General features: G+C 45.0%; 1 protein-coding gene across 3 annotated transcripts in view; it reads left to right on the forward strand.

The window, feature by feature from the left end:
* The window catches only part of ABCA5 (ATP binding cassette subfamily A member 5), a 71617-nt gene that overhangs the window by 37789 nt on the left and 6735 nt on the right, over positions 1-27093 (forward strand). For all 3 annotated transcript variants that reach the window (XM_035104064.2, XM_035104063.2, XM_035104065.2), the window contains exons 21-36: positions 6980-7152; positions 7968-8105; positions 8662-8775; positions 11241-11411; positions 13169-13282; positions 13768-13905; positions 15296-15361; positions 17206-17297; positions 18749-18872; positions 19554-19671; positions 19781-19872; positions 20849-21024; positions 21645-21720; positions 23555-23649; positions 24803-24922; positions 25065-25214. In XM_035104064.2, the coding sequence (XP_034959955.1) occupies positions 6980-7152; positions 7968-8105; positions 8662-8775; positions 11241-11411; positions 13169-13282; positions 13768-13905; positions 15296-15361; positions 17206-17297; positions 18749-18872; positions 19554-19671; positions 19781-19872; positions 20849-21024; positions 21645-21720; positions 23555-23649; positions 24803-24922; positions 25065-25214 (1957 nt within the window). The remainder of the gene's footprint in view (positions 1-6979; positions 7153-7967; positions 8106-8661; positions 8776-11240; positions 11412-13168; positions 13283-13767; positions 13906-15295; positions 15362-17205; positions 17298-18748; positions 18873-19553; positions 19672-19780; positions 19873-20848; positions 21025-21644; positions 21721-23554; positions 23650-24802; positions 24923-25064; positions 25215-27093) is intronic.

Genomic DNA, 27093 nt, shown 5'->3' on the forward strand with positions numbered 1-27093 from the left:
AATCGTTTGAAGATTGATTTCTGAATTGATGAAGACTTAAAAGCAGCCTTGGCACATCAAACTACTGTTCCATTAGCCCCCTATCCCATCCCTGCAGAAGCGTACACTGGGGATTGTGAGATAAATTTATACCGTAATACCTCTGGTTACGAACTGTCCCCCTTGCGAACGCTTCAGGTTACGGGCTCCGCTAACCTGGAAGTAGGTGCTCCTGGTTGCAAACTTTGCCCCGGGATGCGAGTGGAAATTGTGTGACAAAGGCGCGCGTGCAGCGGGAAACCCCATTAGTGAAAGCACACCTCAGGTTAAGAATGGTACTTCGAATTGAGAACGGACCTCCGGAACGAATTAAGTTCGTAACCAGAGGTACCACTGTAATGCTTGGGGGGGGGGGATTCTTAACAGCAAAGAGTAGCAAGTACTGGCTATCTCCAGTAATCACACCTCTGACCCAAAACTGCTGTCATATTTTCTCCTCTGATATAATATATATGCATGAATTATCTGCAACTTCATTGGAGTTCTTATGTATGCATGGGGCTGGCTCCCAGTGAAAACAAGCTACCCTGTCTGCAACAATACCAACCCACCCCCGCCCCCCATATACGCAAAACGGAGATCTTAATAGAATTGTCTTCGACATAGCAGAAAATATAGGAAGCCCTTGCATGTTTGGAGTGCACTTAATTCAAGGAATCATTGCATTTGTCATAGTCGCCACTGCTGGATTTATGTATAAACAAGCTATAGCTTAGGGCCCCACTCTCTTGGGGGCCCCCAAAAAAATTGAAGAGGAAAAAACTGGGTGTACATATCCAAAATACAAGATGAAAAACAAATGAAATAAAACCTACATACAACAACAGTGTTTTGTGTTGTGTAGGCTCCTATAATGTAAGTAACAGGCCCCGCCTGCTAGCCTGCTCTCTAAAATATCACTGGTTTGCTCATTTCTATATATAGGGTGCCTACATCCTGCATGGACTGGCTGCATGGCAATATGTGCAAATGGCTTTAGATACTGTCAGAGGGCCTGGTATGGCTACTCTAGAGTAACGACTCCAGCATGGTCTTTTAAGGTTTTTATTAAGTGCTGATTATTTACAGTGTTCAGAGCAGTAAAAATGCATCCTTAAGGTGAGGTGTCTGAACTCCCGAATGGCGATTGGCGCGTTTTCTTCCAGCACCACAGCTTTGGCAGACCCAACCTCTTCCCCCTACGTTTGCGTCGCAATTCGGGAGTTGGGGGAATTGGCCTCCCCCCTGTGCGTCCTACTTCCTGTCCCACCTGCGGCCTGGGCTCCACAACCTTGCCTGAGCCTCGGACACCACTTCCTGACTCTCCGCTGGAGGCAGAGCTCTCCTTACTCTCTCCCGCGCTTGGGGATGGGCTGGAACTTAAGATGGGAGGGACTTCCCTGTATCCCTCGTCCCTCACATCCATCCCCCTCCCAGGCTCCTCTCCCCCCCTTCCTAGTGGCTCTCCGCTTGCTGGGGACGAGTGAAACCCCAAGAAGTCTGTGGCATCCGAGCCTGTGGGTGTAAAAATTTTCCCCCAATCCTGCGATCTTTCTCCTTCCCCCCGAGAAGACGGGAATCCCAAGAAGTCAGTGGCGTCAGAGCTGGTGGGAGTAAAAATGTTCTGCCAGTCCTCTCCTGCCTCTGACGTCGTTGACCTCGGTGAAACCCACACCTCTTCTTCCGTGTCCTCAAATTCCGCTTCCCATCTCCATGGAGAGCTGCTGCCTGCTATCCCTTCCTCCTGCCCCTCCCCCTCTCCCTCCCTTTCCATGTGCCAGGGCTTGGGCCTGTGGGGGAACAGGGCGTGGAACTCTTCCACTAAAAATTCCTCAGGTACTTCTGTGGCCGGTATCCACTCATTGTGGGACGGCGGAGTGTCCTCCCATGCTATCAGGTACTCCAGTCCTCTCACCCCTCTCCTTGAGTCTAAAATCTCAGTTGCCTCATTGAGCTGTCGGGCGTCTCCCGTCTCCCCCCCTCCCTCTGGAGGCTGATCGCTGTCCCTGAACCTGGTACTTTCCCTGTACGGCGACAGCAGCGATCTATGAAACACTGGGTGCACTCTCATGTCCTCCGGCAGTGCTAGCCTGAAGGCTACCGGGTTGACCTGTTGCGTAACCGTGAAGGGGCCCAGCCTCCTGGGTGCTAACTTCTTGCATCGCCCCCTGGTGGGAAGACCTTCCGAGGATAACCAAACCTTGTCCCCCACCCTGATGACCTCTCCCGGTCGCCTGTGGCGATCTGCCCCCTTCTTGTACGCTTCCTTGGCCCTCTCCAAGTGTTCTCTGAGCTGCTGGTGCACCGTCTCCAGGTCCTCTGCCCAATCCTCTGCCTGTGGGCCCTCTTCCTCCTCCTCCCCCTCCCTCTCCGGGAAAGATCTGAGGTCGCGCCCGTAGTTGGCCTTAAAGGGCGACACCCCTGTGGAGACGTGCACCGCATTGTTGTAGGCAAATTCTGCCAGTGGCAGGCGATCCACCCAGTCCGTTTGCCTCTGGCTGACGTAACATCTCAGGTACTGCTGCAGAATGGCGTTGACCCGCTCCGCCTGTCCATTGGTTTGCGGGTGCCTAGCCGTCGACAAGCTGACCTCCACCTGCAGGAGGTTCATGAGCCGCCTCCAGAACCTGGAAACAAATTGGCGGCCACGATCCGAAATAACCCTTAAAGGCAATCCATGCAGTCTGAATACGTGGTCAACAAACAGTTTGGCCGTCTCTTCTGCCGAGACCGCCCTGGCACACGGTATAAAATGGCACATTTTGGACATGAGGTCCACCACCACCAACACTGCGGTCTTGCCCCTGGACGACGGCAGGTCTGTGATGAAGTCCATGGACACTACTTCCCACGGCCTGTGCGGTGTGGCTAAGGGCTCCAGCAAACCAGCTGGTGGCGCTCTGACCACCTTTGCTCGCTGGCAGGTGTCACATCCCCTTACATAATCCCGAACATCCTCCCGCACCCCTGGCCACCAGAAGTGTCTCATGACTAGGTGAGTGGTTTTGTCCCTTCCAAAATGACCCGCCGTTGGGTTGTCGTGCATCTGCTTGAGGGCCTTACCTCTCAGCTGTTTGGTTGGCAGGTACAGGGCTCCCTTGTAAAAAAGCAAACCCCTCCTTTCCTCAAAGTCTTTGGCCTGCTCCCCCCCCCTCTCAGTTCTCTGAAGATGCGGGTGGCAAATGCATCAGCTGCTGTCAGTGCTGTGAGTTCTGCCTCGCTCACCACTGTTGCTCCGCAGGACCATGCTGATGGGGGGAAAATATGCCTGGGTGCCGGTGGCAACTCCTCCTCCATGTACTCTGGCTTGCGGGAGAGGGCATCCGCCCTGACATTCTGCTCTCCCGGGATGTAGTGGATGGAGAAGTTGAAGTTCGAGAAGAACTCTGCCCACCGTATCTGCCGCTGGTTGAGCACCCTGGCAGTTCTCCAGAACTCCAGGTTCTTGTGGTCTGTGCACACCTGGATGGGGTGCTTGGCGCCCACCAGGAAGTGTCGCCAGTGCTGGAACGCAGCGTGGATCGCGAGAAGTTCCCTGTCAAACACTGTGTAGTTGCGTTCCGGCTGGGTCAGCTTCCTGGAGAAGAAGGCACAGGGTCTCCACTCTCTGTTGGCGTCCAGTTGCAACAGAATCGCTCCCAGAGCCTTGTCCGAAGCATCTGTCTCCAGGCGTAGGGGCGCATCCTGCACCACGTGGAACAGGTGCTGGTCTGAAGCGAATACCCTCTTGAGGCTTTCGAACGCTGCTTGCGCCTCTGGTGTCCACCGGAACTTCTGCTTGCCTCTCAGGCAGTCGGTGATAGGAGCCGTGACGCGAGAGAAGTTCTTGATGAACTTCCTGTAGAAGTTCGCGAAGCCTAGTAGGCGTTGGGCATCTTTGCGCGTCCTGGGGCTGTGCCAGTCCAGGATGGCCTGCACCTTGTCCTTGTCCATCGCCAGCCCCTTGTCTGACAGCTTGTAGCCTAGGAAGTCCACTTCTTTGGTGTGAAACTTGCACTTCTCCAGCTTCACATACAGGTGGTTGTCCTTCAGGCGCTGCAACACCTCCCTGCCATCCTTCACATGCTGCACTGGGTCATTGGAGTAGATAAGGATGTCATCCAGAAAGACCAAGCAGTTCTTGAAGAGGAGGGACCCCAGGACGTGGTGCATGAAGGCCTGGAAGCATGCTGAGCCCCCTTGCAACCCGAAGGGCATCACCAGATATTCAAAAGAGCCCAGAGGCGTGAACATCGTGGTTTTCCATTCATCACCCTCCCGGATCCTAATCAAGTTGTACGCCCCTCTTAGGTCGAGCTTGGTGAAGATCTTGCCCCTGCGTGCCGCTGTCAGGAGATCATCCACTCTGGGCATGGGGAAAGCCATTGGCTCTGTCACCGAATTCAGCCGTCTAAAATCCACCACCAGACGGCGCTGTTGCGTGTCTTTCTTGTCCACCCAGAAGACCGGGCTGCCCCCTGCTGCCTTGCTTTCTCTGATGAACCCCCGCTTGAGGTTCTTGTCGATGAAAGCGCGCAGATCCTCCAGTTCCTGATCTGACATGGCGTACAGCTTGGCTGGGGGTATAGTTGCCCCTGGCACCAGGTTGATCTGGCAGTCAAAAGGCCTGTGTGGGGGTAGGTGGTCGGACTCCGCTTCGCTGAAGACCTCCTGCAGGTCCCAGTACGGCTTGGGTATTGCCTCACCCCCCTTGACGTGCATGGTGGCCACCGTGGCTATCGGAGGCCCCTCCCCTGGTTGGTGCTGCATGCAATGTTCCAGACAAAAGTCCGATCCAAAAGTGATGCATCTCTGGTGCCAACTTATGGAGGGGTCGTGGCGCGTCAGCCAGCTCATGCCCAAGACGATGGGGGGGTCTGAGATGGTTGTGACGTTGAAAGCCAGTGTCTCTGAGTGCCTTCCCACCGTCATTCTCATGGGGGGGGTTTGATGCGTGATGGCCCCTCCCAGCAGCTCTCTGCCGTCAATGGTGGCCACGTGCAGGGGAAAATCCAGCTGCAGAAGTTGGATCTGGTGCTCTTCCGCAAAGTTTCTCGAGAAGAAGTTGGCTGAGGCACCACTGTCAATTAAGGCGAGGACTGTCAGGGGATAGCCATTTGGGAGCGTGAGCGTGACTTCTAGAACCACTCCTGCTCTGGGAGGGGTGGGCTGGCTGTGCTCCTCTCTGTGCGGGTGGGCGGGCGGGGGCTGTTGTCTGCTGACTGTGCCTGGCCGCTCCCCCTTGTCTCCTGCAGCCAGGCTGTCTCGTTTCCCTGCTGTGGTGCTGCGTCAGCTGGGGAAGGTACAACCGTTCCCGCCTTTCCTTGCCACTCTCTGCGATGAGGGCAGTCTCTGACGCGATGCCTGGGGGAGTTGCAGAGAAAGCAATTCCCGCCTCTTCCCTCCTTGCGTCTTGGCGCCGCCGGGGTTTGAAAAGCCCGCGCGCGCGCTCCTCCGATCTCCATCGGTTCCGGCTCTGGGCTTGGCCTGGGCGGGTGTGGGGGCGGGCCCTGGGGTGGGGTTTGGTGATGTGGTCTGTCCTGGGAGCGTGGGAACCAAGGTTTTGCTGCGCGCGTCGCTTGTTTGTCATTCCATCTGGATTCCTGTCTCACCCCCACCGCTAGCGCCGCTTTGCTTAACTCATCCATAGTTCGCGGTTTGGGACCTCTTGCCAGCTCATCCTTAACGTCTGCGTGCAAACCCATGTAGAAGGCTGATTTCACTGGCTCACTTTGCAGATCCCACCCCAGTTTGTGCACCAGCATGGTGAATCTCGCCCAGTAGTCCCTAACTGTCGATTTTCCTTGTGTTAAGTTATGAAGCTCCTCTTTAGTGGCCTCCATTTCACTGTCACTAGCGTACATTATTTTTAAAGCTTCTAGAAATAATTTTGCGTTCTTCATGCAAGGATTTTTTTGCGCGATGAGCGGTCTTACCCATTCTCGGGCGGCCCCCGTCAAATGCTCTATGATAAAGGAGACTCTGTGCGCGTCATCTGGGAATTCTGCTGCATGCAATTCCAGCGCATAATTTATTTCTGTCTCGAATCCTAGGTACTCCCTAGGGTCGCCGCTAAACTTGGTGACTAGGCTCTGTCCCCTTCTCACTTGGACTAGCTGCGGCTGGGGCACCCCCCCACCTCTAGCGGCTTTCTCCTCTTCCAACTTCTTCTGTAGGTCCAAAACCATCACCCTTAGCTGTTTCTCAGTCTCCTCTTTTGTCCTCACCTGGTCCACCAGCTTGTTCAGCTCCTCCTGCGCCCCTCGCGCTTCCTCCTGAGCGGCATGCAATTGCTGCTGTGCGTGCGCTGTGAGGTTCTGCAGCTCCTGCTTCGCTGCTTCGGCCTCCAGCCTCCAATGCTCAGCCTCTTGAGCGCTCATCGCTGCACTCCAAAGTAGCCAAAAAAAAGATTCGGGAGTTGCTGTCAGAGGGCCTGGTATGGCTACTCTAGAGTAACGACTCCAGCATGGTCTTTTAAGGTTTTTATTAAGTGCTGATTATTTACAGTGTTCAGAGCAGTAAAAATGCATCCTTAAGGTGAGGTGTCTGAACTCCCGAATGGCGATTGGCGCGTTTTCTTCCAGCACCACAGCTTTGGCAGACCCAACCTCTTCCCCCTACGTTTGCGTCGCAATTCGGGAGTTGGGGGAATTGGCCTCCCCCCTGTGCGTCCTACTTCCTGTCCCACCTGCGGCCTGGGCTCCACAACCTTGCCTGAGCCTCGGACACCACTTCCTGACTCTCCGCTGGAGGCAGAGCTCTCCTTACTCTCTCCCGCGCTTGGGGATGGGCTGGAACTTAAGATGGGAGGGACTTCCCTGTATCCCTCGTCCCTCACAGATACCTATTAGGTCCATTTGTTGTTGACAAAGGACAGCTGGACATATAAAGGGCCCCATGACCTTCAGTGACTTTGGGATTCATCAAACCTAAATCCGGCCCTGACACTCACATATCATTCTCTCCATTGTCTTTAACCTAGGGTCAAACATTGACGACATCCTCAGAGCTCTTAGGAGCCAGAATATTCTAACAGAGATACTCAATGGCAGTGACTACGGATCAGCTGACTCCCATGGAACAGCATTGAATGGCAGTGATTATGTGTCATTTGCTCCACATAATGCAGGATTAAACGTGTTGCATGATGACAAGGTGAGAATGGTCTTCTTGGAATTAGAGACGGGAAGGCCGGGGGGGGGGAATGGGGGGGAGGCCCCCCCCCCATTTTCTTCCAAACAGGGAAAAATGGCTTTGGGAAATTTTCCCTCCCAATTTTCCCGGGTTTTCCCCCCGCAGGCCTTCTCCCATCTCTACTTGGGATATAGAGGGTTCAAGTAAACTGTTGCACATGTGGTTGCAGTGTGATGGAGTTAAGTTGGTGGAAGCCAAGTAGGTTGGGTCACTGCCTGGATGGGTGGTTATCTGAGAACCCCGTGTACATTTCTGGGATGGAAGAAATGTACTAAAGATAGAAGCATTAGAAGCAATACTTCTAATGTTTATTTTTAGTGCATAAATGTTTATTAAATGTATGAGTCACCTATTAAAGTGACATTCAAAACATAAAAAACATACCCCCCCCAGTTGTAAGCGATCAACGATTCTAAGAAGTGGGAAAGAATCATACAATTAGTCCCAAATTAGACCCATTGCTCCTTGGAATAAACATGGGAGCAACATGTCTAATCACTATTTTTGCAATGTGATATGACCACCAACAACCATGCAGTTGCATTATAACATTTATCAAGGTGGGACTTGTCATGTTGTGACATGTTTTGTAAAATCCTTTTAGAAGCACATGATAGATACTCTGTAGTCTGAGGGCATCCTCGTGCAGAGGTATTTGCAAGCCTGATGTCCCAGAAGTCGTATTATCTGAGTCTTCTCAACGCTTTGTGAAACTGTGTACTTTTGATTCTGGAAGCTAATTTTTACGTTTTTACGTTTTGTTCTATTTTTTGCAGAACTACATGTTTACAGTGGCTTTTAACCGTACAATGGTACATTCTTTACCAGTTATGATGAATATAATTAGTAACTTGTACCTGCACAATTTAAACGTAACTGAAACGATCCATGTCTGGAGTAACCCTTTCTTTCAAGTAAGTGAATGCAAAACCCAAAGACTAATAACTGTAAATTGAAGTAGTAGGAGAAATGTAGGTGTTTTTTTCTTGGGAATAAGGCACCCCACCCCCGGTTTTGCTCCATTATTCTTTTATGGATCCTCTGCACTCCAGTCTGGTCCTGTAGATTTATGCTAAGAACTGGGAATGTCTACAACATTAGTTCCACCCTCATATATTTCTTGCTGCAATTCCACCATTTATATTTATTCAAATTAAACACACACACGGACACACACACACACACACACACACACACACACACACACACGGACACACACACACGGACACACACACACGGACACACACCACACACACATCACACGCATACCACACACATGAGCACAGCCAACCAAACACAGCCAACCATCTAGCCTAGCAAATGTTTGACAACCCTTCTATACCTTTCCAGTCACTAGCAGACAGCAAAAACAGGGTGTTTATTGAGTCCATTCGTGGACCCCCCCCCCCAATGTATGCAAACATAAAACTAATGTTCCGGATAATTTTTTAATTTTTTTCCCTTTTGCAGGAAATTACTGACACAGTTTTCACACTAGTTCTGTACTTTGAGGCTGTGTTACTAGGAGTCATTGTAACCGGGATGCCGCCGTATTTTGCCATGGAGAACTCAGAAAATCACAAGGTAATATATTTCAACCACAATATTTAAAAAGGAACACAAAATAAGTCTTATTTACTGGTTCCTCGGTCATCTGGCTAAATATAATATAATATGAATGAGTAGATAATCAGGCCATCTAGTTGTCCTCATAACACACATTAATTGACCTCACTTTGTAGTGTACTAATCCGTAATATACATAAACATATTTTATGAGGACCAGCAAATAACAACCACTCTCTCCAAGATTGTTTTAGGGTAAAAGGTAAAGGTGAAGGGACCCCTGACCATTAGGTCTAGTCACGGATGACTCTCGGGTTGCGGTGCTCATCTCGCTTTACTGGCCGAGGGAGCCGGCGTACAGCTTCCGGGTCATGTGGCCAGCATGACTAAGCCGCTTCTGGCGAACCAGAGCAGCACACGGAAACACCATTTACCTTCTCACTGCAGTGGTACCTATTTATCTACTTGCACTTTGATGTGCTTTCAAACTGCTAGGTTGGCAGGAGCAGGGACCAAGCAATAGGAGCTCACTCTGTAGCAGGGATTCGAACTGCTAACCTTCTGATCGGCAAGCCCTCGGCTCAGTGGTTTAACCCACAGTGCCACCTGCATCCCTTTAGGGTGGTATCATTCAGCTAATTAATACTAAACTAACATAACATAATTAATACTAACCTAACAGCCTCAGAACATTTGTAGGGGCAAGTATTGAGAACACATTCCACTAACTCTGGTCACACCTATCCAGTGCTTTTTTTCTGGGGGGAAATGCAGGGGTATGCATGCCCCTAAACATTTTGGCCTCATTGAGGGGCAGCATTTCAATATGAGTAGGAAAATGAGAGTACCCCTAAACATTTTTAGGAAAAAAAGCACTGCACCTATCTATTTCTTGGCTTGATTTAAAGTGCCTAAACAGTTTGGGGCCTCCACATGTTGGAATGTGATGTGAGAAAAGTAAAAAAATACTGGAATATTTTTTTTAGAAAACCCAAATGAATAATATCTTAGGCTATGCAATGCCTGTCTGTCCAGTATTTTTCACAATGAATTTTTCGGGAACTTTGGTGTTATTAGAAAAAGTAACTTCGTATATGTTAGCTGCAGCAAAAATACTTTTTTACTGTAACACGGAGATCAGCTAACACATCCTCTATTAATGAATGGCTGGAGGAACTTCAGGAGTTTGCTGCTAGGGCCAAATTAATTCATTAATTAACATTTAGACAACGGGAAGGTATGATGGCTTCGTAATAAGTCACTGAGCCCGGTTTTTGACTGGGGAGGGCGGGGTATAAATAAAAATTTATTATTATTATTATTATTATTATTATTATTATTATTATTATTGAATATAGCAAAATTAAATGATTATGGCCACTTGTAATAATACATCAGTTTGTAATGCAATTAAGAACAGATACAAAAAGTTTTGAATATAAATCAGTAGCTTTTCATGTCTTCAGCAGAATGGTACCCTCTCTTTGTTGGTAGAGCCAGTGTGGGGTAGCGTTTAGAGTGTTGGACTACGACCTGGGAGACCAGGGTTCAAATCCCCATTCGGGCATGAAACTCACTGGGTGACCTTGTGCCAGTCATTGCCTCTCAGCCTAACCTACCTCACATAGTTGGTGTGGGGATTAAGTGAGAAGGGGGGAGGGCCATGTACGCCACCTTGAATTCCCTTGAGGTGAGGGTGGGGAAAGGTGGGATAGAAATGCAATAAATAAATAAATAAATATTTAATAATGATAATAAAGATAAACAGTACGAATAAATTAGTAGTATGCAATTTATTTAAGCTTATAATATTGCAATTAATTATATTTAATTTAAAAGATGCTGCACAAATTAAGTGTACTGTATGCCCATATGTTTTTTTTTTATGGTTTGGGACCATGCTAACTGTAAACCACTGTTACCTGCCTAGGCTTTATGGTCAGTCACTGAGGTCCTGGTCCCCAGCAGTGAGAATGAATGTTAGGTTAACAGATACCAGGGACAGAGCCTTTTCAGAAGTCATTGGCATTTGTAGATCAGGGATTAAATCTCCTTCTCTAACCCTGTAAAATCCACACGCCGTTCTGGAGGGTTTTTATTTAGCTTACTCGGGCTTCCCTCTCTCTCCGACACCAATGTACCTGTCTTTTCTTCTTTGAGCTGCTCTCTACTTATTATATAGCTTTGTTACTAAATAAGACCTCTTCTTATCTGATCTGTGTTCATTCATCTCTTACTGGCATTTTGGCTGCTGTACTTCAGTCCAGGAAGTTCATTGGCTTCCCGGAGGCATCTTGTTGGTGAGAACAGAATGCTAGACTCGATGGGCATCCAACAGGGTTTTTCTTACATTCTTACATTTCTGTGATGTGCATGAGCCATTCAGCTCTGTTCATCCCAATCCAAAACTACTAAAGAGCAGAAATCTGGTTAGGCTTGGTGCCATTTTCCATGCTTGACATGTATTTTAATGTGTTTTGCAGATCAAAGTCTACACTCAACTTAAAATCTCAGGTCTTTATCCATCTGCATACTGGTGTGGACAGGCGCTAGTTGACATTCCTTTATTTTATATTATTCTCCTCCTTATGATGGGCAGCTTATTTGTATTTCACCATGGAGTTTATTTTTTCCCTGAAAAGTTTATTGCTGTGGTAAGTTTTGCTTAATTTCAAATAAATTTCCTTTATTTTACTTATTTTTTTGTTGTTGTTAATATATTTGGGTTATCAACCCACTTCTCAAAGGTGGAGACAAGATAAAAAATACCTGGATCTTAATTCCTACTAAAATAGAAAACAATGATACCACTTAGCCCCTCATACTGGTTTTGCTGTGGCAGTGGAAAATCCAGCACAGATGCAAACATCAGAGAACTTCCCAAACATTCAGTTTTTGTACCGTCTTGGTGTGCAGGTGCTATAAACACAAGAATTATTTTCATCTCTTTACAGTTGTTGTTTTTTTCCTGGCTCATGGCTTTTAAGGATTTGTATGTCAGTTCCAATCCAACATGGCAAAGTGTGTCTGAAAAAAAAAATTCCTTCAGTAGCACCTTAAAGACCAACTAAGTTTATATTTTGGTATGAGCTTTCGTGTGCATGCACACTTCTTCAGATACACTAGAAACAGAAGTGTCAGACCCTATATATATATACAGAGGGTGGTGGGGGTGGGTGGGAATGGGTGATGGGCTGATGGGAGTGGTAAACCTGTAGATGGCTGTTAATGGCTGCTGATGGCTGCAATTAGTCCTGGGCTGAGGTGCTAAAGAAAGCTTGATCATGCACCTCAGCCCAGGACTAATTGCAGCCATCAGCAGCCATTGCATGATCAAGCTTTCTTTAGCACCTCAGCCCAGGACTAATTGCAGCCATCAGCAGCCATTAACAGCCATCTACAGGTTTACCACTCCCATCAGCCCATCACCCATTCCCACCCACCCCCACCACCCTCTGTATATATATAGGGTCTGACACTTCTGTTTCTAGTGTATCTGAAGAAGTGTGCATGCACACGAAAGCTCATACCAAAATATAAACTTAGTTGGTCTTTAAGGTGCTACTGAAGGAATTTTTTTATTTTGCTTCGACTCAGACCAACACGGCTACCTACCTGTAACTGTGTCTGAAAATGGCAGTAGAGATACAACAGTGCAGCTGTGAATTTGCATTCTAGTAGCTACTCCTATTAGGGTACGGGCTGCTGCTTTCTTCATGCAGATTCATGGGCAATTTTGAGCAAAGCGCGTATTTTTACTAATAAAAAGTAAGAACATCATCAGTGTACGCCAGCGTGGCGTAGTGGTCAAGAGCGGTGGACTCATAATCTGGTGAACTGGGTTCGCGTCCCTGCTCCTCCACAGGCAGCTGCTGGGTGACCTTGGGCTAGTCACACTTCTCTGAAGTCTCTCAGCCTCACTCACCTCACAGAGTGTTTGTTGTGGGAGAGGAAGGGAAAGGAGATTGTTGGCTGCTTTGAGACTCCTTAAGGGGAGTGAAAGGCGGGATATCAAGTCCAAACTCTTCTTCTTCTTCTCCCTCCCCTCTTTCACTTATCAAGTGGCTGTAGTACAAATGTGACCAGCCATTTTTGGTAAAAAGTGGTCTGTGTTTACCTTTATCACATGGACCCCAAATCCTTCCCTCCTGAAGTCTCCATGTGCAGGCTATAATCCCGAGTAGCCTGCAAGACCAGCCCTGGACAGGAGCAGGGCTATTGGCTTAAGGTCTGTGAGGGAAACATGAGCAAAATAACAGAAGGGGGAACTTAAAGGACATCATTGAGCCCTGTAGGGATTCCTTGCTCGGGTGTAGGGGAGCAGGGAGTGACTTAGTTTCTTAACTGCTGTTACCTGTTTCCACCTCGGAACATGTTTTAATTAACACTAATAACTTTCCTTTCCTTGCAGATTTTTTGCCTTATTGGCTACGTACCATCAGTAGTTCTGTTCAATTATGTTGTCTCTTTCACCTTTAAAACGATTCAGAACACCAAAGAATTTTGGTCATTCATTTTTTCAGTGGTAAGTTTAATGGCTGTGTTGAAGTTGCCTTTCCTGGTTATCATAATTTTGTAATAAGTATTGTATCAGTTACATTACCCACATTCTCAGGCAAAGGGAGCTTCCCTCCTCCACTTAACTGAGTATAACTTGCTTGTGCAGCTGCTTCAGGCATTCCAAAACTCCCAGTTCTGTGAAAAGCCCCATCTTTTCCCACTCCTATTCAGAACCCAAAGTAGTCGTAAACCACCCCCCCACCCCCCCGGTAATTTGGATGTGACCCAGTCCTGCAAGCACACAAACCCTGTTTAGACGTTGGGTAGCCTTGGATAGCCTACCAAATGCAGGATAGAACTACCTAGAATACATGGAGTGGCCATGTCCCCTAGATGGTGACACCAGCCATGCCTTCCCTCCCCAACCTCATAGGTATGCACACACAGTTCCCTCCATGAGGCCGGTTGTTGAAAGCCCAAGTCTTTATTTTAATTTCTTTTCCCTTTCAGGCAGCCTTGGTTTGTTCTGTTGTCATCGAAATAGCGTTTTTTATGATGTACTACACAACAGCGGCCGTCCTTCACACCTGTTTTTCTGTCTTCATTCCAATCTATCCCCTTATTGGGTGCCTCATTTCTTTTATAAAGGTAAGCTTTCAAGGAACTGAAATAGGGATAGGTTCTGTTTGTGGTGTGTCCTAGGGGAGGGGATATATTAAACGGCAATGTGAGCGCAGGATAAAGACTTGTGCAATATTATTACGTGGGTTTGCTCCCTCCTCTGGTACCCAATACAAAATAAGAGTAGACCTTTTTCAAAGAGCATCATGGAGGGTGCCTGGGCAAGAGGAACGGTGTGAAGAGGGGCAGTTACTCCTTTCACTGACAGGAAGAGTGGAAGAGGAAACTTACTGGTGAAATATCCCCAATCATAGCAGCCTCTGAAGTAACAGGCTGGCATTGTTTTAATGTATGCAGTACTCCCAACCTTACTATATGCTTGTGAAACATGGACCACTTATAAACATCATCTCCAGCTCCTCGAAAGATTCCATCAACGGTGTCTCCGGAAAATTTTACACATCACTTGGGAAGACAGGTGAACTAATACCAGGGTACTGGAAGAAGCAAAGATCACCAGTGTCGAAGCAATGATTCTTCAACATCAACTTCGTTGGACTGGTCATGTTGTGCGGATGCCTGACGATCGTCTTCCAAAGCAACTACTCTATTCCGAACTTAAAAATGGAAAGCGTAATGCTGGTGGTCAACAAAAGAGGTTTAAAGACTGTCTCAAGGCAAATCTAAAAAATGTATAAACACTGACAACTGGGAAACACTGGCCTGTGAGCGCTCCAGTTGGAGAACAGCCTTTACCAAAGGTGTCATGGGCTTTGAAGACACTTGAACTCAGGACATAAGGGAGAAACGTGCTAAGAGGAAGGCACGCTTGGCAAATCCACACCGTGATCAACTCCTGCCTGGAAACCAATGCCCCCACTGTGGAAGTGTGGATCCAGAATTGGACTCCACAGTCACTTACAGACTCATTGTTAAAACCATGTTTATGGAAGACAATCTTACTCGCCTACGAGTGATTGCCAAAGAAGAAGAAGAAGAAGAAGAAGAAGAAGAAGAAGAAGAAGAAGAAGAAGAAGAAGAAGAAGAAGAAGAATCGTGCATTTTAGTCGCAGGCAATTATGCGAGCTCCCTTTTACCGTATCATTTAAGCATCATGAAAACGATAATATTTATCTTTGAAATATTCTTGTTATATTTAAAAAGGAGGGGAAGCGTTTAAACAGTGTGGTTACAATCCAGAAGAGACATCTCATTGGAATAAACTGGTATTTTTAGTTTATGGTATCTTTGATGGTGGTATTAACTGTATTGATTCGCTATAATTCAGAAGAAAAGTTTTATCACTCTTTGGGAAAGCGTGCAGATTTTCTGAATTGCAGTGTTAAAATTAAAATTTGCATCATCTTCAAAATACATTGAAAAGAGTTGTATGAATAACTATTTGTTGTCTTGTTAGATAGCCCGGAAACTTGATAACAAGATGGAAAGGAATTCAGAAAGATTGCTGGTTTCAGTAGTAGCGGTAAGCACCCTGTTTTTCATTTAACATTCAGGGGATCAGCTGTCTGGTTACATTTTGGAAAGTAATTGTTGTTACTGTTTATCATTTGTGCAAATCCATTATATTATTGTGTGCTTAATTTTTGTTGTTGTTTTGTTTACATGCAGTATCCTAACATCGAGTAGTATAGTTTCACCTTTTCAATCAGAGGGCATGTGATATTTGTTGCAGACAGTCCTGGAAGTCAGGGTGCTTCGCCCATAGATGACTTGTGTTTTTGTAAGGTCCTGGTTGAACGATTGTAATGCTTTATAAAGTGGGATTTCTTGAAAAAGCATTCAGAAATTTGGACTAGTGTAGACTGTGGCAGATTACTGACTGGAATTCACCACAGGGAACATATTACCAGAATGCTGAATGATTTACTTAAGACTTCCATTCAGTTTCCGGGTACCATTCAGAGTGTTAGTTTTAACTTTCAGTGGTGAGTCTAGAACCTTAACGGGCCAACTTCTCTTATGTGAGAATTCTATAATTTTAAGAGCTTCATCGGAGGCCATACTTTGAGTGCCTCTGTATTTGGAACTTAGGCAAGTGCCTGCAGAAGAGAATTGGCACCCCAATTATGTAGTTTCTTTTCTACACTGCAGTCAATCACATTCTTTCCTCGCAGAATTTTGGGCATTGTAGTTTACTGCTCACAGAGTTACGATTCCCAGCTACCTTTAACAAACCACAGTGCCTGGAATTCTTGCAGGGGGGGGGGGATGTGCTTCAAATGTGCTTTATACGTTTAGTGTGTACTACAGCTTTACCTTACACTGTAGTGTCGGAGGAGTGTTAATAAACGTTCAGATCCTGAAGTTCAGTTGAAACCCAGAGGAAGACATGTAAGAATACCATGGGAGACCTTGTATCAGGAAATATATCTAGTTCTTTGGACTAGTCTCCATGAGCCCCAGCCAGCATAACCAATAGTCAGGGATGAAATGAATCGGAGTACAAAACAAGCATTCTATGAATGATGAAGAAAATCACAAACCTCTTTCATAGGAGGAAAAACGTTCAAGAAATTAGAAAACAGATTTCAGCAGATTATAATTGGGAAGACTGTGATTTCCAGATTGAACTTTTTTAAAAATTGAACTTTTAAAAAAAAATCACCACAGAGCCTGCAACCTTATCATAAAGGTTTGCACTAAATGTGTCTGCCTGCCGTTGCCATAGTCTACCATGCGTCAAGGGGTTGTTGTGGCTACTCTTGAGTAAAGACACTCCAGTCCGCACTGTCTTTAAGGATTTTATTGTGCATACTATTTACAGTGCAGAGGTAACAGAAAACATGACTGCCTAGTCCGATTCAGAACCCGGCAATGGCTGCTTTCTGCTTTTCAGCCAGCATAAAAGCCTGGGCACCCCAAAACGCCGCCCCTTCGCCCTACGTGTGGGCGCGCGCCTCAATTCGGGCGCCGGAAGGAGAGGTTTCCCCTCTTGCTGGCTGGGGCGGCACCTGGGCTCCAACGTCTTGCTGAGTCCCTCATCCGCTGACCCTCGACCAGAGCAGTGCCAGGGCTCCGACACCTTACTGAGCCCTCTCTCCAAACCGCTCCATTCCTCATTCCCTCCTCCTGACTCGCTACTTGTGCTGTCGCTGGGCGAAGTGCTGGTCAGGATGACGGGAGGGGGCTCTCTGTAGGGAGTCCCCCTGACACCATGTATTATAAATACATGAGTACAGCAATTGGCATGCCCCATTCTATACACTCATGTTTAAGTTTCAGTAAACTCTGCACTTACAAATGCAAATCAGCACAGGACCAAAGCTGCTTCAATTAATATACTTTTTTCCCCTTTCTTCAATTTAGCCTTATTTGCAATGTGTAATTTGGCTCTTCCTTCTACGATATCTTGAGGTGAAGTGTGGAGGCAGATCGTTGAGAGAGGACCCATTTTTCAGGTTGGTGTGTCTTTGAAGTAGCAGTATTCAGAACAGTGTGCACCAACTAAAAGAATCAGCACAGATCAATGCGGAGGCTTGGATCCAAACCTGATTTCAGGATGATATTAGTAGCAGTATTCGTATTCGTATTCGTATTATTTGCACTTACTAGCCACTTTTCTTACAAAATAGTTCAAAGATTAAAATCAATATAAAACCAAAGCAGAAAAAAATTCATTCATATGTATTAAAAGTCCATTCATTTCACCACCCATTTCACATGCGCCTTGGATGCTGAACACAAGATTTGAGTTCATGTGAGGAGGGGCGGTCCTTAAAGTATTGAGCCACATAAGACCAAAAGCTTTAAAGGCCCCAAACCAGTACTTTGAATTGAGCCCAGAAGCTAACTGGTAGCCAGTGTAATCATGCCAGAATTTTTATATGCTTGGACTGTCTTGCTCCCATTCAGCAGTCTGGCCAACAAATTCTTCACCAGCTGCAATTTCGGAACTGTCCTCGAAGGCAGTTCTCCCCCCACCCTCAATAAAATGCATTGCAGTAACCTAACCTAGAGGTTACCAATGTAAACAACAGAATTTAGGCTGACCCAGTCAAGACAGGGGCACAGCTGGGCCAGCAGTCAAAGCGGATAGATAGCACTTGGTGCCACTGAGGCCCCTTGAGCTTCAAGCAACAATAATGGTTGCCAGAAGCTATATAGCTGCTCCTTCAGAAGGAGTGTAACCCCATCCAGAGAAGACCACATCCTCTTCATCTGGTCTAACATCTAACCCTAGCAGTCATGTCTGGATTAGGTTCCAGTTTATTGACTCTCATCCAGTCCATTACAGAGGTAAGACGTCAGTGCAGCACATTCACTGTTATGCCTGCAGATGTAAAGGAGTAGGGCTGGGTGTCATCAGCGTATTGCTCACAGTGTACTGCAAAACTCCTGGTGACCCCACTCAGTGGTTTCATGTTGGTTAAGCAGCACGGGGGATAAACTCAAACCTTGCAGAACCCCAGACTGAAGGCTCTATGGAGCTGGACAGTTGACTCCCCAAGCACCATCCTTGGCTGTTGCTCCTCTTCAAGCCAGTAGTAGATGACTCAGAGAATCTTGGCACTTGGGGACCCTCGCCTGTTGCGAGGGACTGTGCTTACTGCCAGTTCTGCCACAGTGATGGATCGGATAGGGACATAGCAGGGTTGCATGTATGGAACTTTCCATATTATAGACTGGCCTGTTGAGCTGATGGCATTACAGTGGTACCTCCGGTTGCAGATGGGATCTGTTCCAGATGTGCGGCTGGATCCCGAGGTTTTCGCAACTGGAGGACCGCTACTGTGCATGTGGCGGTAGACTGCTTCTGCTGTATACTACTGGTACTACTACTGTATTTCTGTTAGTGCTATGTGTCCAGAGATCCCATGAGCAGAGTTTAAACATATTTTCCTACCTCCAGAACTCCCGTGAAAATGAAGCCCTGGAAGTTCCCAGATGTGCCACATAATGAAGATGAGGATGAAGATGTTATGGCTGAGAGGTTGAGGGTTAAGGAGATGACAACCTGCCAGAGCTGTGAAGAGGTAAGTCTTTCCCTGCAGTGAAAAATCACACTCCCTATTTTGTACCCAATGATGTGCTGAGATTTAGGGAAACTGGAAGTCTTTCTCCTGGCAGCACAGGGGGAAGACAGGTGAATGAGGAGTAGATGAGCCTGAGGCTTCTGCTTAACCTCAGGCTCACATGTGTGTGCCTTAGGCTCATGTGTTCCTGCACATCACATTGAACCAGGGTTTGCTACTCCTCACTTCAGTGGGCTAAATCACCCCGATATTGTTTTCTGCTGATTTTGGTGATGGTGACATAAAGAACAGAAATTAAAGTAGACACAGCGCCGGGGTGGATGGAGCTCAGATGGGATTGCACATAACCACCTCCGCTGTCATCAGATTAGTGTGCATGCGAGAATGTGTGGCGGTCATAGCAATTGATGGCATGACACCCCCAGAGGATTGGACAATGGTGAATGTAGCCCTCAAGCCAAAAGAGGTTAGCCACCCCTGCGCTAAGACAGAGTTCCAGCTTGTGAACATCACACACTAATCCATGCTCATCCCAGCTCATATATATTGGGCTAAGCCATGGTTTAGTGTTACACGAGGATGCAGTCTTTGACTGAGAGAGGTTTTGCCCATTCAATTGAATATTTTTTGCAGTATATAATCTCATCCAGTATTAAACTCTGTCATATTTTGCTTTATTAGAAACCAGCAGTTTTGGTCAGTAATTTGCATAAAGAATACGACGAAAAGAAAGATTTTCTTCTTGGAAGGAAAATAAAGAAAGTGGCAACAAACCATGTCTCTCTTTGCGTAAAAAAAGGTTTGAGTTAGATTGTTTACTATGGAATCAATACTCTTTTTTAAAAAAAGAAAATATAACACCCCCTCTTGTGAGGCACAACTGCAGGTGCTCTTTCTTTTTATTTCAGGAGAGATTCTGGGACTGTTGGGCCCCAATGGAGCTGGGAAGAGCACACTCATTAATATATTGGTGGGAGAAGTCGAACCAACTTCAGGCCAGGTATTCAGATGCAACCTAACCTGTCTGCTCACTCTTCCTCCTGAGTTTTACTGTGTTCACCATTTCAGGAGTTCTCTTTTAATTAAAAAGAAAGAAAGAAAGAGTTTCATAGCTCAGGCAGTGGTCCTTCTTTCTAGAATGAAGAAACTGATATTTCGTACAGAAACTACCTACAGTTTACAGCTTGATTTCAGAATGAATTGTCCATGCAGCTCTCTGCTCACGCCACACCCTGCATTGAGTCGCTTAAGAGCAGTAGCTCCAACACCAGTCTTCCTTCTGCCACAACAGCAGTGTGGCTCACTAGGAACTGTGATCTGACATGCCAGACAGCCAGAACAAAATGGGTACAGAAAGAGAGACAGAGACAGAGAGAGAGAGATTGTGGTGGGTTGACAGAGAAAGAAGGATTGTCAGAGAGCATGGGGTGTGTGAAGTGTCCCTTTTCTTCAGAAGCCCAGTGTGCTGGTGCTGGTACAGCTGTTGGTTTTCATTTGCGCTGAAAAGGGCCATACAAAACTGAAACGGTTGAGCTGAACAAAACAGCGTTAGGAGTTACAAACAGACTCACGCTCGTCTTGATTCTGGCAGCATTCTGAGGACAGAAACTAAAGATAGGAAAAATGGGTTCCCCATATAACACTTTATAAAGTCAGAAATAGGCTCGTAGGAGGGTTGGAACTTGCCCAGCCTCCATAGGATTATCATGTATCAGTAAGATGAAAACTCTTCAGATGGTATTTCTTGCCATTATTTTAATTTAGCTCTTCCTATCTTTCAGTATTTCCTTGCAAACTTTATGTAAGAATTATAAAACCATAAACTGTGTAGTTTAGTTTTTTATGTACACCATGTTGGAATGCTAATTATTAATTGGTATAGAAATGTTTTAAATAAATACATTAGCAATAATAATGATAACAACAACAACAACAACAAAGGTGAAAATGTTAACTAAGGTTTGGTATATCCACAGGTGCTGATGGGAGATTATTCCTTAGGTGAGAATAATGAGGATAGCGGCATGAGATTTGTGGGATACTGTCCTCAGACAAACCCGCTCTGGCCTGATATTACATTACAGGAGCATTTTGAAATTTACGGTGCTATCAAAGGAATGAATGAAAGTGACATGAATGAAGTCATAAAAAGGTAAATATTTTATTTGGAACACTTGTTGTACAGTAGTCTATGCCCACCCACCCCGTCCTTGGGTATGGGTATCTTACTTAATTGCAAGGTATAAAAGCTTTAATTGATTGTGATCAAATTGTACTTGTAAACCTTAGCATGTCCCTTTAAAATGCAGCTTTCAAGTATTAAAGTGGTACATACAATATTTAACAGAAGTGTTTCCTTTACACTTGAGAAATGGCTCAAAAGGGAGATAAACCCAGAAAGAAAAAAGATTTAGAAACCTCAGAATGCTGTTTATAAGTAGCAAATACATATCAGGAACTGTGTTGAGTTTTAAGATACTGGACAATTCACAGAGGGGTGGCAGGAGAAAAAAGATTCTCTAAGAGATGCTAAAACCATCTTCCATGCCCTTCTTCTTTTATTGGACAGTTTTCACCAGGCACAGTTTGTTTTACTACTTTTGTCCAGGTAAATTACATAAATCTCACTAGCGCATTGAAAAAGACATAATGAGCATATAATGAATTTATTGATGTTCTCTCATGTAGGCTTTTTAGAATGCTTACAAGTTTAATATTGTAGTGACACCCCTTTCTAGACTACAAAAATGTTGGCCATGTGGTTTTCTGCAGCGTTTCCAGCGCACTTGACTTCAAGGAACATCTTCAGAAAAGGACAAAGAAACTTGGAGCAGGAATCAAACGGAAGGTATTTTATTGCTTTAAAACATTTTATTGCTTTAAAACATTTCTAATTCATGCTACATGGAATAAACTGGCATTTGACTGTATGAGCACCCCCTGCTCAAACTGATGTAAGCAAGCAGCCCTCTGCCTTGATTCTTCTCAAACTCCATTCTCTGCCTACCTCTTCCCCAATGACAATAAAATCTCACCTTGCAAGAAGTGGACAGGGTAGCAAGTGGAGGAGAGCTCCACTGAGAATGAAAAATGCCCATCTCCTTAGGTGATTGTCCATCAAATGGGTAGATACTGACATCTATTGTACAAAGGCAGAAAATGCAGAATTGAGGAAGTAGATTGCCTCTCAGTGTACAGAACCCCCTGTTCATTTCCTGCCTCCCACCTGGGCAGTTAGGGTTTTGACTAGCTTGTATCCTGCCTTGCCGATTATCTCCCCACTCCTTCTGTTTTCCTTTTTACTACCTTGTTCCCCTGGTTTGGATGTGTTTCTGTTGATTTACGTGAGAATTTCGTGAGAATTTCATGTCATAGTGCCTCTTTTCCCCCTCCCTCAGCCCCGAGCCCTTTCAGTCACAGTACATGGTAACTTGGTTCTCAAACTTAATCCATTCAGGAACTCCATTCCAAAACCGAAGCATTCCAAAACCAAGAGGCACTTTCCCATAGAAAGTAATGCAAAACGAATTAATCTGTTCCAGACTTTTAAAAACAATCCCTAAAACAGCAACTTAGCATGAATTTTACTATCTAAGGAGACCATTGATTCATAAAATGAAAGCAATAATCAATGTACTGTACTATAAAATTAGACAGTATTGTAGATGATAAAAAATTTAAAAAACTTTTTTTCTTCCCTGCACTGATGATAGTCATTGTTTGGATGGGGGTGATTTTCTCCATTTCCACAGTCACACAATCAATCAATCAATCAATCAATCAGTAGCTGAACTGGGTTCCACACAGTCACAAAAACAAATTAACTGAAAAAGCCTCAAAAACAAAAATACAAAATAACTAGCAAAAAAAAAGCACCAGACTTAATCCGCTCTGGAAGTCCGTTTTACTTCCAAAATGTTTGAAAGCCAAGGCGCAGCTTCTGATTGGTGCAGGCACCCCGGAAACAATAGCCGACAACTGCATTGGACATTTGGCTTCCAAAAATCGTTTGAAAACCAGAACACTTCCAGGTTTTCAGACTTTGAGAACCAAAGTGTTTCAGGACCAAGGCATTTGAGAACCAAAGTACCACGGTAGTGGTGATTTGCTTTTTAGTTAACCTTCCTTACATCTTCCATTCTGTGAGTGGTATGTTAGTTCCTGGCAATTTATGCTGGGTTTCTTCGTGGCGTGCTTGTCTATTTAGTGTCCAGCATTTGCAATTCCACATGCACAGCAAGGTTTTTCTCCCTTGCCAGCTCCCCCCCCCACAAAGTAAGCCCTTTTGCTCTGAGACTCTTCTCTCTTACTTTTCAATGTCACTTGATTCCTCCTTTAAATAAACAAACCCAATCTGTCTTTCCCGCTTTCTTCTTCTACTCTCCTCCCAATGGCAGGCTGAATGGGTTCCCCTGGCAGTTGTTGGAGCCCTACTCTACCTACCACCTACTGTACTTTAGCTCCCCCAAAATGAAACTCTCCCCGTCCCCCAGTAGACAGAAAGATTGCCGTTGCACCCTCCGGCATTAAATCGAATGCTTGGAAATCCCCTTTGAGAGTTTCCAAGTGTTTGCACACTTTGAGGATTAAAGTCAATGTAGTTTCAGTGTGTGGACATGTTTTCTTCATCTGTAGAGCACACGGCCATCAATTAATCTTTCTTTCCTACCCTCTTGTTTTAGCTATGTTTTGCCTTGAGTATGCTTGGTAACCCTCGTATTACTCTACTAGATGAGCCATCTACTGGTATGGACCCCAATGCAAAGCAACATATGTGGTGAGTAACACCAAATGACATGGAGAATGTGTTTTAGAATGGAATATCACAGCTTTCTATTTAGAATTACATCTCACAACTTACTGCATCACTTTCAGTGCAGCTAGCAAAACCCAGCATAAACATCTGAAAACTCAGCACAGTGAACAAGCATTGACAGCAGGAACATAATATAACATAGTTGCAACACAAAACAACACTGATTCGATGATGATGATGATGATGATGATGATTGCCTCCCCCTCCCCCAGAATGCGCAGGATAATTTTGGACAAATGAAAATAGTAGGTGGCAGCTGTCTTAGGGAAACTCAGCCACCTCAGAATCAGCAAAAAGTTAAGGAATAGAGATATTGTGCTACCCACGGTAAACTCCAATCTCTTAAGAACCCTCCTGCTGATTATCAACTTTCAACTCCGCAGTACCAGAAAAGGGAGTTTTGTGCCATTTTTTCCACACACCACATTGAAAGGATTTATCAGAGTATTGTGTAAATTGTAACCTATGGCCAGTGCGCCGGACCTACCTGTCATCCTTGGGGAACGGGCACATAACAACAACAACAACAACAACAACAACAACAACAACAACAACAACAACAACAATAATAATAATAATATATTATTTATACTCTGCCCATCTGTCTGGGTTTCCCTAGCCACTCTGGCGGCTTCCAACAAAAGATTACAAATACATTAAAACATCAATCATTAAAAACTTCCCTAAACAGGGCTGCCTTCAGATGTCTTCTAAACATCCGATAGTTGTTTATTTCCTTGACATCTGATGGGAGGGCGTTCCACAGGGCGGGCACCACTACCGAGAAGGCCTCTGCCTGGTTCCCTGTAACCTCACTTCTTCCAGGGGCAGGGGGACTGCCAGAAGTCCCTCAGCGCTGGACCTCAGTGTCCGGGTTGAACGATGGGTGGAGATGCTCCAAAAATACTTGGGTATGGAGAAACAATTGGGGTGTGAGAGAGATTTGTACTTCATTGCATCTCCAGCTGATGGAAAATCCAGCAGATTATTTTATGTCGGTTATATGCTACTCCATAGAGAAACATTAAAAAAGTGAATCATTTGCAGTGAACCACTCCATTCCACTTGCAAAAGTGAACCACTCTACTTTCCCACTATTTATTACATCTGACAGGAAGGCAATTCGTGCAGCTTTTAAAAATAAAGAGAGAGCAGCCATTCTGACAACTCACTATATGGAAGAAGCAGAGGCTGTGTGTGATCGAGTCGCATTCTTGGTGTCTGGAAAATTAAGGTACCTCCTCCGCGTCTTTGGGATATATTGAATAAAAGCATCTTGGACTTTTGCATTAAAATATCATGAAAGGTTTTGACATTATGTTCGCCTTTGTCTGCCTGCCTGCCTGCCTTTTCTTCCCCTTCCCCCCGCCCCAAAGATGCATTGGTACAGTTCAACATCTCAAGAGTAAATTTGGCAGAGGATATTTCTTAGAAATGAAACTGAGACATGTGCCGCTTACAGAGAAGAAGGAGCATCTTCAGAGGGAGATTCTGCGCATCTTTCCAAATGGAAGTCACCAGGAAAGGTAATAATAATAAAAAAAGCAAATAGTGTAAGAGCTTGATTTCACGCAACACCCCAAAGTGCACAACATGGGGAGGGGGGAGGAAAAGTGAGGATTCATTGGTCAGCTGGCAACACACCTTGCAACAGTGACACAGAACTTCGCCCACAGGTTGGTCACAACAAATGCCTAACTTCCAGCTGATCAGCTCTACAACAGATAGCCTTGGGAATCTCAGAAAAAGAATAGAGTGGGAACTTCTCTCCTCTGGTCTTCTCTCGAGTCATAAATTGGGCACTGATGTGGGTTTTGGTCTGTATTTTCTTGCCTGTCCTCCTAGTTACACTTGGGCACACATTATTGCAAATATTGCTTGTTACTGTAAATATAGTTATGCGTTTGTTATAGACCCAAAGTAGATTGTGGTTGATGGGGCTGGCAGAAAAGTTTGCTAGGGTCCTTGACAGGCAGCTAAGATCTGCTTGTTTTTTGTTTTTTAAAATAATTCTTTATTGAATTTTACATAAGGAAGAAAAAGGAAAAGAAGAAAAAGAAAAATATAAAAAGGAAATACAAAAATACAAAAAACAAAAATAACAATATTATCACGTCTTATCTCTTCAAGCTTCTTCACTTCTTCTTACAGTCCTTATTGATACCATTTCCAGATCTTAGCTAAACATCATAGAATTACGTCCTATCTCCCAATTCATAAACTTATTCTTAAATAATTCTTATTCATTTTATATAGAAAAGTGAAAGAAAAAGAAAAAACCAAAATAAAAATAAATAAAAAAAGAAAAGAAAAAGACAATCATTTTATCCAATTTCTAATCTAAACATTTCGGACTTCCTCATTCCCCCTTCTTGAGTTCCTTATTAATAACTAATTGTTGCAGTTTTCAAATCTAGAATTACATTCTTTCTTCCAATTTAAAACTTCTTTTTAACCTATTACCCAATATTCTCTTACCCAAAAATATTCATATTAATCAGTAATTATTGCAATTTCCAAATCTAATATCAGGTTCTTTCTTCCAATTTACAACTTCTTTTTAACTGTTTGCCCTTCATACTTCTCTTTACCTTTATTACCCAATATTATTTACCCTTTTACCCAAAAATATTCATATTTAATTTTCAAAATCTTCCCCTCCCCTTTTTATTCCCACCCTCGAAACTAAATCTACCCCCTTTCCTTGGAATCGATGTCTCCAGAGATTTCAGCCAGCTCCTTAATGCATTCCGAGTTCAAACCGTATTTTATCCACCTATAAAAATCACCCCGATTCCTCCTCACCCCACTCCTGCTCTGTCCCAGTCTAAGTTTTGCTCAATCCTCCCCCCCCTGCTGTATTCCTAACATTTTATCTTCGATCTCATTCTCTTTCTGTCCCCCACCTGCTTCCTTCTCCCCCTCTCTCACTGGGGTAACAGACTTTTTGTTTTTCCCCTTCTTGGGGGACTTTTGGATCGAATCCCTTCCCTATTCCACCCCTCCCACCAGTGAAACAGTGATTTCTTCATCATCCTCTTCTGTGTCAAAGTTCAGTTCTGTTAGGTCAGCAGTCTTCTCTCCCATAGTTATTACATTTCCTTCAGGATTGCAGTTCCCCTCTGTCATTTCGAAAATTTTCCCTGGAATCAAATCACCGCATACGTCTTCTTCTAGTCCTTCCCCTTGTCCTTCTTCCTCTTCTCCCTTTTCTTCCTCTCTAAATTCATATGGATCATCTGTTTCAAAATTCAGTTTATTAATTCATCCGTCCTCTCAACCATGATTGTTGCAACACCTTTAGGATTGCGGATCTCCTCTGTCATTTCCAGAATTGTTGTCAAAATCAAGTCCCACTGTGAATCCATCTTCTCACAGTCCGGAACCTTCTCTTCCTTCCTGTTG

This window comes from Zootoca vivipara, chromosome 2, assembly GCF_963506605.1.
Source record: "Zootoca vivipara chromosome 2, rZooViv1.1, whole genome shotgun sequence".
NCBI classification, from domain to species: Eukaryota; Metazoa; Chordata; class Lepidosauria; order Squamata; family Lacertidae; genus Zootoca; species Zootoca vivipara.